Genomic DNA, 17632 nt, shown 5'->3' on the forward strand with positions numbered 1-17632 from the left:
GCCTTCGGCTCAGGTCATGATCCCAGGGCCCTGAGATCAAGCCCTACATCGGGCTTCCCTCTGCCTGCTGCTCCCCCTGCTTGTATGCTCGCTCTCGCTCTCTCTGTCTTTCTCTCTGAAAATAAATAAATAAAACCTTTAAAGAAATAAAATAAAATAAAATAAAATAAAATAAAATAAAATAAAATAAAATAAAATAAAATAAAATAAAACAAAATAAAACAAAATAAAACAAAATAAAATATTACTGTGGGCATACTCACTCTTTAGATTCCTGAGTTCTTTTAGTAACATGCTGTACAACTGTGTCATAGCCACATTCCTCATCCTGATTCTGATCAGATGTCCATTTTTCCATTTCTTCTTCAATCATAGATCCCAAAGTATTACATATATGCTGTCGAAGATATTTCACAAATTCATAGCTAAAACAAATATTTAAAAAATAAATGAAGTAAATACCATGAACTCACTTACTAAACATATCCAGAAAAAAATATTAGCACAGAAAGATTTATAAAATACTCAGATTTCTTACCCTAAACTAAGATTAAATTTCTCATCCCAAATCACGAAGCTAATCTCGAATGTTGTTGTTTTTTTCTGGGACATTGGCATTTTCTCCATTCCATGCCCACTCACTCCATCAATCCAGCCAGTCATCAACACTTGTTAACAATGCCTACACATCCCTTGGCTTCATCACTTCTCCTTTTTTCCACTTCTCTCTCTTTCTTGCTCTCAAATAAATAAATCTTTAAAAAAAATTCATAAACTGCTAATTCAGATTCACCTTAATCTAAAACTCTTGTCATTCCCACAATCCCACACTCTCCCAAAGATGGAAAAATTCCAAAAATGTTTAAGAAATAAAATAAGATGTTCTGTAGTGCTCAATGGAGATTGGAAACAGAAATAAGTAAATGTAATACTCATATTTTTACCAACTGTGTATTATTTAAATTTCTTGCATTTAGGGAGGTAAATCTATTACATTGTATTTTCTCAAAATTGTAATTCACATATTAAATTTAAAAGGATAACTTACTTAAAAATTTATTTTAAGTTATTCATTGAATTTACTTTTAAATGTTTAATATTTATATTCAATGTTTGGCTAGTAACTTCTAAGCTTTAAGAAAATAGGTATCTATTAACAGCAGAAGAGGAAAACAACATTATTTTGTAAACTTAATGACCTGCAATATTAGATCAAAATGACGAACACTAATTTTCAGAAATACTCCAAGAAAAACAAAGCCCAAAATTTACTGAATCATAGATCATAGAAAATAGCCTCTAATCATTTAAGCAGTTTTGGAATTTTTGCTGCTTCTGGTGATTCATCATCGCCTTATATTACTTGAAGATCTTCCCTTATACAAGCATAACTTCTCATCTATTTTAAATGTTGACTTATTTTTTAGTTTGTATATTTGTAATTATAAACCAAATCTTTGCCTATTCTACACAAAATGGCAAAAACTTGCACAGGCAAGAAGAATTCAAAGATTAAGGTTCCAAGAGAATCTTCTTAAGATGCTAATTGTTTAACATTTGACAGTCCCTATACTGCCTCCACAGAGGGACCGCTGGCTCTGAGATTAGAGTTGGCAGATGTGTGTGATGATATCTGAAGAGCCCAAAAAATATGTGTTCACCACAACCATCCCACCACAACCAGAAACCCTCTAAAAAATCAGAATATCTGAAATCCCAATACCATAAATATATCATTGCTTTCTTTAAAATGTCCTTGTAAATAAAAAAGGATCCAGGAATAGACAATCCTTTCAGCCCAATCACTATGTCTTCACAGCCAGCCTCTTGCCACTGGGAAAACGAAAAGTGCAATTGGAAGAAAGTGCCAAGAGATGAAAGGTCTCCAAGAACAATCTTGATCCTCTTCACAATCCTGCCCTAGGCTAGTCAAACAGACAGGAGTTTTCCTTTACATCTCCGAGATACTCGGTAGGAAACAAAACATGGGGAAGCCTGACTTAATTCTCTGAAACTAAAGGAAGGGCCACTCTGAAGATGAATTCTACATCACATCATCAACATCTACAAATCAAGCAATTAGAAGAAATTAATATTTAACTGAGAAATATAACTTTTGTGTTTGCTTTGTTTGAAGCCCAAACTATAAGCAACAGAAATGATATTTTCATAACTAATGAAGTGAGGAAATATAGAACAAGCCCATTAACAAATGTATTCAAGGAAGTTAAGAGAAGGGGCACCTGGGTGGCTCAGTAGGTTAAGTGTCTGCCTTTGGCTCAGGTCATGATCTCAGGGTCCTGGGATCAGCCCCACATTGGGCTCCCTACTCAGCAGGGAGTCTGCTTCTTCCTGGGCCTCTGCCCCTCCCCCCTGCTCATGATCTGTTTCTCTCTCTCTCTAAAAAATAAAAATCTTTAAAAAAAAGAAAAGCTAAGAGAATACCATTCTAAAATAAAAGAAAACAAAAAAACAAAAAAAAATCAAAGAAAAAAAACAAAAACCCCACTATTTAGCAGCATCTATAAACAGCAAATACACTGAGAAAAAGTTTAAACCTCCTCTTTGGGAACTTGAATAACCACATACTTTATTTCTAGTGGTATCATTTTTATCTATGACCATAGTAATATCTCCCAGAAGACACCATTCAAAATACTTCAAGGTTTTAGTTCATCTTCCAAAATAAATAAACCCAGGAACCCCAAAATTGAATATTGCCTAAAGGATTACTGCTCTTCTAAGAAAAAAGATTTCCAGGGAGGATAAGGCCCTCTGTCACGTGAGGGCTACCAGGCTCCCTATGGCCCTTTGGATGCTCTACTGACTCACTGATCATTGGAAGATTCAAATTAGTAAACAGTCATTTTTGCAAGTGGACCCTTCTCCTTTTTGGGTAAGAAAAATCCAAGGCTTCAAATTCTCATTTGACAATTCACTTTGTGTTGGTTCTTTTACCATCTGAATTCACTGCAATGTCCCATAAAATCCTACAAGGAATGCTGTTTTCTATAGTGGTGTCCAGAATAGAATATTATTGTTGCTATGGGCTGGGAGAAACACTTCTATAAAATCAAGTACTGTGTTGCCTTCATTGTAATCCTCATAGTACTGGAGCCATCCAATTGCTCCTATGAAGTCTACAACTAATCCAAAAGATTGATGATAACTACAGCTCTTTAAATCAACCCATTACCTCATTTTTAGAAATTATTCTGGAGGTGTAGCAATATTCTTAAGATCGTACCAGGGGTAGTAGACAGGTAAAGTCAAGTCAGCCACGTGTAACGGAGAAAAGGACAAAGGCCGGGGGAAAAAAAAAGGACATGTTTCAGCTAAAAGAGCTTCTACATGGCTTTAGCCACTTGTTGCCATTTAGGAAATTAGCCTAATGTTGACTTTTCAATGTTTTAAGGAAAGCCAGAAAACTATTTTATGTGCCATCTCCCAATTTTTAAATGTTGCTTTTTTTTTTAAAACAAAGACAAAGAAACACATCCACAGACCAAATATGGCCTACAGAATTCCAGTTTGACCTTTCAACATCCACTCACTCCAAGCATCATAAAACCCTGACCACTAAAAATACTGGTGAATCACCTCTGTTTAAAATTTCCATTTAAGAAATATAAAACTTCCCTCAAAAAAAATGTACATACTTAATAACTTATTTTAGAAGATCCTTATGAGGCTTAATTTAATTCTGCTATAATTTAGCTCCTTTCCTTTCAGATTTATTTTTAGCAGACTCCTCTGCGTTAACATTTTCAAATTAACATATCCTAATTGCACTGGAAATATAAGGAATAATACAGCTTTGCCATGGACTACAATAAATACAACTTCCATTTATTTGTATTTTAATTGAAGGCTATTAATATTTCCTTCATGTTCATCTTAAAATTTTCTAATAACAAAGTTTCCTAATTTTTAAAGAACATTATCTATACAATAAATAAACGTTATACCTTTAGAAATCTATGAATCCCTTTGGTTCAGGTTTAAGTTCTAAATCTTAGACTGGTCAATCCTGTAACCTTAGACAAAACACCTGACCTTGCTAAATTTCAGTTTCCTGCTACATAACAGTAATGGTAATCCTAATGCGAAAACTATTGTTTATTACACATGGCTATACTTTGACACTTATCAAATCAAATATGCTATACATATATTTGACTAATCTTGTTACCTTAAAAGTAATTTAATGAGAAAAAATAAAAATTTGGTTTCAAAGACACTATTACCAAATGAATGCAAAATATCTTTTTCCAAATATTCCTCAAAGAAGGACATTAAAACCTAAAAGTACAGTTGCTTGCTACTAAGGAAAAATGTGTTCACCTCACATTTCAGAAGCAGCTCAACTGAAATACATAGCAATGTGCTTCATCATTTTGCTTTACTACTGATGAATATGAAATTTTTCACATTTACATAGGAAAATTTTACAGTTGACTAAAAGAACATTCACTCTTTTTAATTTTTTTCTCCAGTTTTATTACCTAAATTTTTCTACGAAAATTCAATTATTTTTTTCATGATCAAATTCTGATATTTTCAAAATACACCAAAATAAGCAGTGATACATAAGAGTACTATTACAACAGAAAAACATAAAAAAATCTAGTACAAGTTTGTTTCAAGAAATCATGCCCATAGCTATTTAAATAAGCAAAAAATTTTTCAATCATATACAGAAAAAATTATCAGTAGTAATACGTTTTAAAAAGTAAGTTATGAATTATAATGCTGATACTTGGAATTCTTATTTCAGAATCAAGAGATTTATTATATGACCAACCTAATGTTATATATCATATTAGTACATAAAAGGTTATATAATAGAAAGAGTGAGTATTTTACATCACCTACAACCTTTCCGGTCAAAGAACAGGCTTCTCAGTCATGATAAACAATTACTAGAAATGCATTCATTAATTATGGAAGCACACATATAATTCTTAGTAATTTCACTATACATGGATATCGCCTTTACACAATGGATGCTTTCTTGAAGTTACCACTTAAACACTAAGAGGTCACTAATTTAAAAAATCAATGGTAGATTCTTCTGTAAAACAAAAAATAAACCCAAATCAATAAATACGATTGTGTTCCATCTGTATCAAACCCGAAGTATATTGGATGTGAGGGCTACAAAGATGAATACCTGCATTAGAGACTTATACAATCATCAGGGTTGATAACTACTAAAATAAACACACACACACACACACACACACATATGATTCTTGCATAAATGCAAATAAATATGCTCTAACTCTGTGGTTCTCAATTCTCAACCCCGGCTGCATGTTAGGACACCTAGAGTGCTTTTTCAAAAACAAGGCCCAGCCCCTACCACTCCCCCTCTGCCAAGCCCCCCAAGAAATTCTGATTCACTTATGAAGAGGCTCAAGCATCAGTATTTTTTTTTACATGGGGCCCAACCAATTCTGGTGTAGCCAAGACTGAAAACCAGGGCCAGTTTGTTTCCTGAGGGCCAGTTTCAGTGTCAAAATCTACACAACACATACACACACAAGCGATGTTCTCATTCCTATCTCTCTCCCCTCCCACAGGCCTCAAATCCTTGCTGCCACTTTCAGAGACGAGGGGAAAGCTTGGCTCTTTTAGAAAATGTGTATAGTTCAAGGCAGAAAAGTAGAAGAGGTTCTGGAAAGCAGAGATAGCTTAGGAAAACTGCCCATTGGGGCAAACCCCCAGACAGGGCTACTACTGCCTACACTATGGTTTCTTCCCTCCACTTTATTTTATTATACTACCTGAAATTCCATCATGTATGGCCTCAATTGTCCTAACCATCTTCTTACAAAAATACAATAGTCTAAAGACACCAGTTTCCCCTATAAGTCTGTTTAATAAAATTGTTATTGCCAATACCAGGACAACATTGGGGGTGGATTTAAGAAACCAATGTTCTGATAGTGGAGATGGGAAGATAGATAATTCTGAAGTAGGAAACACTTTGGGAGGCAATATATACCTAAGTGACTCAGAACATATAATGTTCATGGGGCGCCTGGGTGGCACAGCGGTTAAGCATCTGCCTTCAGCTCAGGGCGTGATCCCGGCGTTATGGGATCGAGCCCCACATCAGGCTCCTCCGCTGTGAGCCTGCTTCTTCCTCTCCCACTCCCCCTGCTTGTGTTCCCTCTCTCACTGGCTGTCTCTATCTCTGTCGAATAAATAAGATCTTAAAAAAAAAAAAAAAAGAACATATAATGTTCAAGGAGAATTAGGTCAGTGAAAACAAAGACAAAATATGAGCAGCTGGACTAACTGACCTTTAATATCACACCTGACTCTGAACTGTAAGATTCTACGAAAACATCAAGACAAACAATTCCTCTTTTCCTCTCCTACACAGAGTTCCTTCCTCCAAGACACAGATCTCAGGTTACTGAACTAACACGTAAATTTTACCATCTATGCTGTTAAGACTACAAAATACTTAAAATACTTTAAGGATTATAAATCTTAAAGACTACAAACTAGTTATAATTTGGGAGTTTCTGGATTTTTTTAGGTAGGCCAAAAGTAAATCACCTCAGTAAACAGTGAACATTAACTATGAATGTTAATCAGCAGACATTTAATCTAATGCACTGTTGAAGAGTAAATTACTTTATTACAACAGTCATTAGACTGCTGAGAGGAACAACAATGACCTAAATTTAATTTGAAAAGCATTTTAAAATTGGAGCAGCTGAAACAATACAAGGAAATATGTAGCCTTAAACATTTACACTAAAAAGAAGAAAAGCTGCAAATTAATGAGCTAACCACTGATCACAAAAGTTTAAAAATTCTCCAAGAAGAAAAAAATAAAGAGCAGAATGCAAAAACCATAAAATATACACGTAATAGAAAGGAAAAACTAAATCAATAGCTGATTCTTTTAAAAGACTAACAAAATAAACCATTAGCAGAACAAGAGGGAAGGCACAAATAAAAAAATAATAATAATAAAAAGAATAAAAAGGGGGACATATAACTACAGATACTAAAAATATTAAGAAGGTAACAGGATATTAATGAAAAACTTTATAGCAATAAATTTGAAAATCTAGATGAAATGGACAAATGCCCAGAATGTGATCCTAGCAAAAACTGACAGTAATTTACAAATTATTTAAACAACTGCTTGCATGTGAATAAAACCCCAAAATTAATGTTTAGGAAGATCTGTGTGAGGTAAATTTGTATTACATGAGTTTACAAAACACTATTAATTAAACTTTGATTTCAGAAAGTTGCAATTTTCTACAGTCTACTGTACAGCTATTAGTGGATTTGATGAAGACATAAACAAGAAAATCATGGAAATACAAAAAAAACTTATGTATAACCAGAAATATTAATGAAATTAGTAACTTTTTAACAAGAATTCCACACTTTTGAAAACTCCCTTGAGAATCTGGTGAAAACTAAGTACTCCTATAAAATTTCAAGTAAAAACAAACTTTTACATTAAAGGGCTCAAGGATCCTTTATGCCCATGTAAGAAATGGGTAGGAGTTTCAGATAAATACAACTTCAGGGCACCTCAAGAGTCAGTTTAAAGGTAACATAAGATAAATTTTCAGTATCATCTCTCTGAGATCAAAATGAAATACAAACACTGAATTTAAAATATTGCTACCAATAATACTTAATTGAGATGCCTGCAAGAAGACTTTTCAATGGAAAGGATTAATTTAAATTAAATGAACCAAAACAAAGGGAAAAAGTCTCTAAAGAAACATAACCTTCCAGAATAATCTCAGATGGTACCACTCTCTTTAAAAACTCGTATGTCTACTGCTTCCAAGCCCAGAGTACTCTGTAGCCCTTCCATAGCACTTATATTTCTGCCATGAATCACAGGCATTGGAGTATGTGGCTTATCCCTTTATAAGAACTTAAGCTATTCCATAAGACGTTAATAATCTCACTTCAGTACTCACTCCTGCAGTGCTCAGAATGGGCAACTGGTGCAGCCACAGAAATACCACATAGCAAGGGAACAAAGATCTTAGGAACTCACTGCTTTCAGGCATTGTGACAGGAATCCCTTGAAATAACAGAACTGCTCTTAGAAGATCATGAACAATTTACAATTATTGTTACTGTGCTGCCCATGAGGTAAAATGAAGAATCAGGATATGTTGGTTGTGGCGGTAGAAACACAGGGGAGGCAGAAGCTCCGGAAAATAAAGAATAAATAGTACATAAATTCGGCATTTGTGTAAATAAACACCCCAAAAATGAACCTCCAACTTTGGTGCTATTTTAACAATAATCAAACGAACATTCTTTCCCTAACTACACTTGGACATTTTCTGGATCAGCTGGCTTGTTTGCTTAAGACATCAAAAGCTATTTTACTTGTGAAAATTTTCATCAGTTTCCTCCAGATGTAAGAGGATTTCCTCGGCGCACTCCAGAGAGGGAGCACCCGTGATCTTCTCCTTCACGCTCTGGAACAACTGCCTCAGCATCGCCTGCAGCATCACCTCGTCCTCGCCTGAGAAATGGGCCATCCTCTGCAAAAATCAAACGCCCATGCCCATTACTCCAGGTCGGCGCAAACGCCGCGCATTGCGCACGCGCGCCCCCACCCAACCCTGGCCTGAGCGCTACGCCGTTCCCCGGGAGACCGCGGCAAGCGCTTGGGGGGTGGATCCTCGGCTGCCCGCGCGTCTTTCTGGGAAACAAATCACCTTACTTTGGGGAAGCAGGGATCCGCAAGGACCCGCCTTTGGTACTCGTCGTTGTCGGCCTTCCGTACGAACAGAGTTCAAGCTGTCCCTGCTAACCGCAAAAAAAGAGCTCCCGGAAGGTTTTGATGGGTGGGCCTGACGGCAGGACGTCAGCGGTGCGCGTGACGTCAGCACGTAGACGCGGCTTCCTAGATGAGGTGGAGCGCCGCTTGGCGACCTGCCGGGTTCCTAAAGGAAGTTTCAGGTGCGCTCACTCGGCTTAGCCTTGGACTTGTAGATAGGAGGGAACGGAGTACGAAGAGAAAGAGTTGAGTAAAAGTGAAACTGAAAATAGATTGAAACGTTTTAATTACATGAGTGGTATTGAAATGTTACAATGCTGTTTTTCTTTAACAGCCAACATCTATTGATTCCTTTCCCTTACCAAGCATCTTGCTAGGAACTGTGAGGAAGACGACCCTCATAATCAGACACAAAAAGAAATCAACGTTTATACCACAGTGCAGTTAAGTGTTATGTTAGAGAAATCCACCAGGTAGGTGTTGTGGAAATCTAGAACCCCCTTTAACCCGATAGAAGAGCCAAGGAAGAAGCGAAGAGAGAAGTGTAACATATTCCAGTATTTGAGTTAGTAGAGTTAGAAGGAGGAGGTGGGGAAGCCAGAGGAACAAATAGGCCACAACTGAAAGGGCCATGTTTGGCATGTTTACAGGTTAGAGATTCATCTTGGAAGTAGCAGGACACAATTGGATTCCGTAGTGACACTTTGAGATATCGTATATGAGGAACCTGTGCAGGAAGCTGCAGTGGATCATAGACCTTCATCTAGTTTCCAATCTAGATAATCTTCGGACATGGTCATGTCCAAGGTAAGGAGCCAACCCAAGGTAGGGAGCCAATCCAACAGAGTATTAGGATCAGATCCTGGTGTCTATGGAATAGTCCCAAGCCACTGATGAGTGGTTTAATGTCAGTTCTCCCTTATCCAGCTTAAATTTTACACTTTCGGTCCAATAATATCGGATACACTTCACATGTTAGCCAGGATCAGCGATTCCCTTGGTGTCTATGTTGTTAGTTCCAAGAGGAAAAGTATATGTCCTTGCCAACTGTGGCAGCATGTTTTTTGGTAAAATGTATGCTTAATCTTGATTGTTGCACTACTACATTAAGAAAAAACATACTACCAGAGGAGGCACACTTGTAACTTTATTTTTATGGGTGAACCTATAAAACCCAATATGTATATGTGTGTGTGCATGCGCGTGCATGCACAGAATCACCATCAATGTGACAGCTACATATTTAGATTAACATAGATGAGTTGTATTGGCACTTCAAACATCAAGATTAACATAGCTATTAGTGATGTGGTTTTTCTGAAATAGTAAGCTATTACTGTTAAAATTCAGAACAAAATAAAATAATACTCTTTCCTTGATTTACATAGTTTTTGCATTCCTGGAAAATTCAGTGTGTTAAAACTGCCAAATGGTTTTATATAAAATGGAATTCATTCCTATACTCAAATACTTATCAAGAGCTTTTTCATCTACTTGAATGTCCCGCAGGATCATTGGAAGTCATATAGGAATCAGAAAAATTCTTTTGTGTGGGAGATTGTATGTAATTCAAGATGTTTCATATCCCTAGCTCACACTGCAAATGCCGGTAACTGCCATCTAATTATTGTGATAACAAACATGTCCCCGTGTATTTATAAAATGCCTTCTTGGGAAGCAGGGGTGATTTGAACTGCACAGATTGAGAACCACTGTTCTAAAGGATATAACTTAGGAAAAAGAAAAACAACCTTAATAGAATACCTGAGATGCAAGAAGGGAAGATAGCCAAACAGCAAGTCAGGGTGGTAATGCATTTAAGTAAATCTCAATAAATCTTGTCTGTATAAAATAATAATAACCTATAATCTAATTTGTGAAGGTAAAAATGCATAGTACTAAAATACTGTAAATAATCTTGTATAAATAGGAAGCATGATAGGTTGAAGTATTATGCAATTCTTGTATTTTTCTACATGAAATTTAAGATACTGAACTTGATTAGGTAGGCATGGTAAAATTTCAAATGTAACCACTATGAAATTAGAAATAAAGAATTTAAATTCAAAAAATGGACGGAAAAATGAAATGAGAGAAAAACAAAAAGTCCCAATCAATTTAAAAAAAAAAAGTCAAGAAAGAAAACAGAAGCATGACAAAAGTAGGAAAAATCAAAATATATAAAGATACATGATAGAAAAAGTACAAAATACTGCTAAATTTAAATAAACTCAGCCATCCTCTTATAGGAACTATTAGACTGTATGTTAAAATAACCAACTATAGGGCGCCTGGGTGGCTCAGTCGGGTGTCCAACTCTTGGTTTAGGCTCAGGTCATGATCTCAGGGTTGTGGGATTGAGCGGCAGGCTCCCTGCTCAGTGGGGATTCTGCTTGAGTTTCTCTCTCTATGCCCCTCCCCTTCTTGCACACACACTCTCTCACTCTCAAATAAATCTTAAAAAATAATAAATAAAATAACCAGCTATATGCTATTTATCAAAACCCTAAAAACAGAAAAATTAGGACTAAAAAGGTAGGGAAAGATAAACCAGATGCATACTGTCCAAAAGAAAGCTGTTGAGGCTATATATTTGTGTCAGCAAAAATAAAACTTAAGAAAAAAATATGTTAGGGGCCTAGCATTCCACTTCATAGTTTTTACCACGCTATTTAATTCAACAGGAAGATAAAATTTTTAACTTTAAGTAAGCAAAATTCTTAATCTCTCCAAAAGTCTTTAATATTTTCCAGAGAAGTTTTCTGCACATAAGATGCACTTTAAAGTTGAATACCTAAGATCTGTTTTTTAGGTTTGCTTTTTCAGATTGTAAGAAACAGGGAAAAAATTGCCTCAGCAAAGTTAGTATTTATGAAGAACTGAAAAATCATTTATCATTGTTAAAGATACAAAAACCTCTCAAGATATCCCAAAACTGTTGTGGTAACCTAATTACCTTGTTGTCCATATTATAATAACCCTATCATTTTCATGATTCAGTTGTCTCTTTCTTTATCACCTCTGCTTCTACTGCTTCTGACCATCTTTTCTTAATGCCACCTGCATTTAAAACTCCCTAAGACAAACCATAAGAGACCCCTAAATATAGAGAACAAACTGAGGGTTGCTGGAGGGGTGGTAGATGGGGGGATGGGCTAAATGGGTGATGGGCATTAAGGAGGACACTTGTTGAAATGAGCACTGGGTATTATATGTGGGTGATGAATTACTGGATTCTGCTCATGAAGCCAGTGATGCACTGTATGTCAATTACCTTGAATTTAAAGTTAATAAATAAATAGACCCCCTAAGACTCTGTAGAGGAGCCTTGATGTATAGCCCATATCCCTTCAGGACAAAGCACTTATTCCCTCATCTCCTTTGAGTGTTGGCTGCTGATATTTTATAGCTGAATCCCTCTTCAGGAATTGCCCTGGAAGAAGGAAGTAGTCATCTCAAAGTCGTGCTCCCTTCCTGAGGAAGGCTCATGTCTGATGACTGGTCAAGGTGGTATCTAATCAGCCATCCTTTTTGTCTCAATTGGAACAACCCTGAAGCATCCCAGTTTCAGAACTCCTCATGTGATTCCTGAAGCCTCTGTTGCAAGGGCATTACAGTTGAACTTCTTATTCCTAATTTTACTTCCCAAAGTTCTACCAGATAGTGTTTCCAAGAACATACCTAATAAATCTGCACACACATCTTGGATTCCTAGAGTCTGTTTCCAGAGGAATGCTATCTGCTACAGAATCTGACTGGGTCAATTAGATACTATCCCATTATCCGATACATATTGTTCCTAGTAGGATGAGTTTCTGATGATGGCATAAACTGTTGGTCTTCCTTATGTCCATGGACTTTTGCGAAGGCACTGAGTTTTGTTCCAAACATACATGGCCACAGGAGCAAGGTCAATTACCTAAAACATGGTTTTTACATGTTTGCTTTAACTGAAAACAAAAATCAGAGTGTGGGAATAAAAGGTGCTTGGGACTCATGGACTTGCAGTGACATAACACATGTAAAAAGACTAACAAAGGCCCTAAATTTGGGGAAAGTTGTTGCCCATTTGTACAGCTTTAAATTGAATATTTTCATAGAACTGGGTCAGGTCCAACTGATATAATCTAATAAAAGAGTAAATCATTTCAGATTTTCAAAGTTTTGAAATTGGATCTTCCTTTTTCCTAGACAATAAATAAGAGTGAAATGAGGATATAAACCTCTAAAATTGCTATTAAAGCCTTCTTTATATCTGGGATTTCACATTTCAGAGTGGACTCTGCTTTTTTCCCCGAGGATATTTCATTCGATATGAAAACCAAATCTTACTGATGAAGAATTCTTCCAAAAGTCTCACATGGCCTTTGGCCATTTACCCAAAATATAAGTGTTTAGCATTGAGAGTATGCTCCAATATCTGGATAAAGAATTTGAATTAGTATAGATATCTATTTTTCCTTATACACAGGGTTCATGTACTGATCCCATCTAACTTGGCCTAAAGAATATTCTGAATTAGCCTCTGAGCTATGGTCCTATCCTATCAATTCTTCTTTTAACAGTATGCAAGTAAGACAAGAAGCTAACTCTTTGCAAGCAAGGTTATAATACATTCACTTTCAAGTATAACTGAACTTTGCTTTTGAAGATTTGATTTAACACAGTTTTTAAATACTGTACCCAACTCTGTGTTTTGAAAGCATATTACCAGCCCACAACCAAAGGTCTTTTTATATAAGAATTGTAGATGAGCTACTATAAGTCATTACTATAAATATATGGCATATGTTTATAGGAATAATGCCTGTTAATACAGTAGCATGCAGTCATTTTCAGACTTGACCTCAAACTGCAGGGTCCATGTATATCTTGTATTAGTTTAGGTTACAAATATAAACCACTGTAAAAGAAAGGAGGTGGGCAGAGCAAAAATATAGTAGTTTAAGCAAGGAAGAGGCTTATTTACCTCTTATGTTGCCATCCAAATGTAGTAAATCCCAGGCTGGTAGGGCAGCTTTGCCATCATCAACAAGAATTTTTCATCTTTGGGCGCAAGTTGGCTTCTCCACCTTCCATGAATACATCTGTTTCTCAGCCAATAGAGAAGAGAAATGGTCAAGAGCATCACCAGAAAGTGACATGCATCACTTCTGTTTACATCTCATTAGCTAAGATGTAGTTATGTGAACACTGGTGGCTGCAGCAGAGGTAAGAAGTGAAGTCTTTGACAGGCTAAGAAAAACTAGGCTCTTCAATTACTAAGAAGAAAGAATGGATATTGGTGGATAGCTAGCAGTCTCTGCCACATATCCCTGTGGTAATACTATCCTGACTTTCCAAGTTGTACACATTTTTGGCAAAGGGCTAAATCAGTCACAGTTCAGGTCAGGAAACAGAAACCACTCCAGGTATTTTAAGAAGGACAAGTATTTAGGAATTTACAAAATTACTAGGAAGGCAAGAGAAGAAGGCTTTAATCTGTCACTCCAGAAATTATTTTTAGAGCACTACAGATCTGATCCTGCAGTCGAAATACTATTTCTGAGCTACCATGGAACTATTGAATTTGTGAACACAGAGAAACAGCCAAATTCAGGGATAGGAGACCTGAGTCTGGAAGTCACTGTGATCAGCACAAATGCCCTTTAAATCCCCCAGAGCCATTTACTGGGCACTGAAATATGGCCACCATCTCCGCTGAAATTGTTTCATACACCATAGGAAGCTGGAGATAAGATTATGAAATGCTACTACAGAAAATGTCACATTTCCATGACCATGTTTACCAGCATATACACAACCCAGAAAAGACATAAAACGTTTGGGTTACCTTCCAAATTGTGCAAATGTACTTAATTTGCAGAAACTAACACACAACCAGACAAGCTGCAAAGGAGTCTAAAAACGTTATTGATAGTATAACAACTTTTACAGAATAGAAAGGCATAGTAGGAATGTGGATTTGAAGCTGAACAAGTCAAAAACCCACCGCTGTGGCAACTAGCACCATATATTCTGGAAAAGAAATTGATCATCCATGAATACTGCTCTGCAAGAACCCAATTTAAACTCCCACAACTGACTAACTGACTGACTCAATATTTTTGTACTTATTCAACTAGTCAAATTCTACCTGTTAGTTGTAAGATTTACCTTTGACATGATCTCTCTTCTCACATACCGATAACTATTTTTAAATGCTAAACAAATAGTGAATTATATAATTCATAGGTTATTCAAAATATTCCTTTGCTTTTATTGGTTTTAGTGCTCAGCATATAGTTTCATATTCCTAGACATGTTCAAAACCAGAAATATTAAGCTAATGGAATGAAAATAAGGTCAGCCAGTGGTGATTGATACTGTTCTGTCAATAAAAGCATTTCTTTCAAATAAACACATAATTCTAAGAGAAAGAATGATACTCAAAACCAAATGAAATGTAACTTATTACTACATAGTACTATTTATAATTTTATATAATAATAATAATGAAGAGCTACTACATATTTCTAAAGTGCTTTTTGTTTTACTGAGCATTATTTTAGATAATTCAAACAATACTTAATTGGTGTGTTTATATAGTGTAACTGAAAACTCAAATCAGAATACTTATAAAATGATATTAATTGATCCAGGATTCCCTCCACCCCACTGGGAAAAAATGATATTAATTGACTTGAACTAGTAATTAATTTCAAGGCTCATGCATTCCCTGCTTAGCCCAAGTATACTAGTGCTCAGTTGGGAAACAAGTTTGAGGAATCTTTGTGTAGTTAATTCTCAAAAACATATGGCTATCTAGATTATTGGAGACCAAGATTATATACTATATCACAGAATAAAACTTTATCCTGCAGACAATGGCTCCATTGAAAATTTTTTAGCAAAAATAAGGTAATTGCTATTGGGTTTTGTTTTTGTTTTTGTTTTTTGCTGTCTAGGCTCCTATACCGTGTCACAAATTTGGGGGAAATAGCCCCATTTTTTAAAAATTTTTTAAAAATTTTTTCCTCTTTTTAAATTGATATATAATTGACTATATTCATTTTATGTGTCTCTCATTTCTGAATCTACTTGAGGAAGATGCTCCCTCTCTCAACCCCAGAAAAACAGACCTAGGCAGTTGACACAGCCTGAGCTAATCAGCTGCTACCATGTGAATTTTGTTGGTAATACAGTGGAAAGGATTGCTATCCTCTCTGCTTACCTCCCCTAAGCATAGGTTACTACAGGGATTCTTTTTCAAATTACACGAAATACATACATCACACACCACACCATTCAAATGACAAAAAGTAAATGGAAAAACCATGGGAAAGATCAAGATTAAAACAATGATCATAAAGCATCAAATACATTAAGTACAATAAACATTGGGATTGGCCTTCTAACTTATAAAAACCATCTCACCTAAAGATGGCAGTAATATGCAATAACTATTACACAAATTTCAGTAACAAAAGTTTCATTGAAATTCCATGATCCACACTAGATAATGAAATGCGAAATAAATATAACTAACGATGCAGCTAAATTTTATATCACTGTAAACTTTTAATAAGATTGTTAATCCTTAACATTGCTTTCCTGTGGGATTTTTCTTAAATGGTAAAGAATAGCCAATAATGCTAAAACCAAGAAGTAATTTATAAAGTTCTTCTCTGAATATTAAAATCAAATTAGTGATATAGTGAAATACTAAACTGAAGATATTAAAATGTTACATAATAATAATAGGACACAAGCAGCCGCCACATTGGCAATTAAAAAAAAGTGCAAGCTAAAACAAGGTAACCATTTTAAATTTACAAAATTAGCATAGTTTTAGAGCATACACATATTTAGCATTGAATAATAGGCAACAAAATGAATACTCTTTTATAGTATTCCTTTATAGTCATCGCTTTTATTAGGAGTACAAATAGGCAAAATCTTCTTGGGAAGAAACTGACAATATGTATCAAGAAATTTTGATTCAGTAATTCCATTTCTAGGACTCTACTCCATGGATCAGAAATGCAGTTGATGAATTTATTATAAGGATGTTTACAGGCAGGTTATTTGTATCTCTAAGAAATTGGAAAACCTCCTAAATATTTCATAATATGCTGAAGTTTAAATAAATTATGATGTAGCCATATGTTATTAATGTCAGCCATTTTAAAAAATGTTTCCTGGAGCGCCTGGGTGGCTCACTCAGTTGAGCAACCGACTCTTAGTTTTGCCTTAGGTAGTGATCTCAGTGTCATGGGATCGGGTTATGGGATGGGGCCCTGTGTCAGGTTCTACACTCAGCATGGAGTCTGCTTGTCCCTCTCTCTCTGCTTCTGCCCCTGCTGTCTGTCGCTCAAATAAATAAATAAATAAAACCTTTAAAAAATAAAAAAACGCTTTCTATGAATGTTAGTAATGGGAAATATTCACATTTTAAGTGGAAAAATTTGAACCTCAAATGTATATATTCACTCAATAGTTATTGTCTATAATCTGAAATGCATGATTATGTACTTGACAATACATACATGCACACATATTTCACAATTATGCATGAAAACTTCTTCTACCATAATTGTGATATTAGTATATATAATGCTAAACCTAACAAGGTCTTAGTACAGGAATGGTATAAGTTTACTAAATCCTCAGGCACCATAGAAGAAAGAAGCCAACGGACTAGCTCTAAAGTTGATAAGTTGGTAAATAATGATGATGGTGGTATTATATTGAATTAGTGAGAAAGCTATCAAGACAATTAAAAACAAACATTCAAATGTAGTTACCTCTAAGAAGTTGAAAGTGCAATGGAGTTGGGGCAGCAATGAGGCAGAAGGCTTT

General features: G+C 35.5%; 1 protein-coding gene across 3 annotated transcripts in view; it reads right to left on the minus strand.

The window, feature by feature from the left end:
- Positions 1-8874, minus strand: part of TBC1D32 (TBC1 domain family member 32) — a 214071-nt gene extending 205197 nt beyond the window's left edge. For 2 of the 3 annotated variants that reach the window (XM_045798573.2, XM_045798571.2), the window contains exons 1-3: positions 8735-8874; positions 8395-8552; positions 264-425 (exon numbers count right to left, since the gene is read on the minus strand). In XM_045798573.2, the coding sequence (XP_045654529.2) occupies positions 264-425; positions 8395-8549 (317 nt within the window). In that variant the 5' untranslated portion in view covers positions 8550-8552; positions 8735-8874. Of the gene's footprint in view, positions 1-263; positions 426-8394; positions 8553-8729 lie in introns of all 3 variants that reach the window. The other variant, XM_045798572.2, reaches the window with a different exon arrangement.
- Positions 8875-17632: the final 8758 nt, after the last annotated feature.

This window comes from Ursus americanus, chromosome 11 (assembly GCF_024610735.1).
Source record: "Ursus americanus isolate L20-20 chromosome 11, mUrsAme1.1.p, whole genome shotgun sequence".
Classification (NCBI taxonomy): domain Eukaryota; kingdom Metazoa; phylum Chordata; class Mammalia; order Carnivora; family Ursidae; genus Ursus; species Ursus americanus.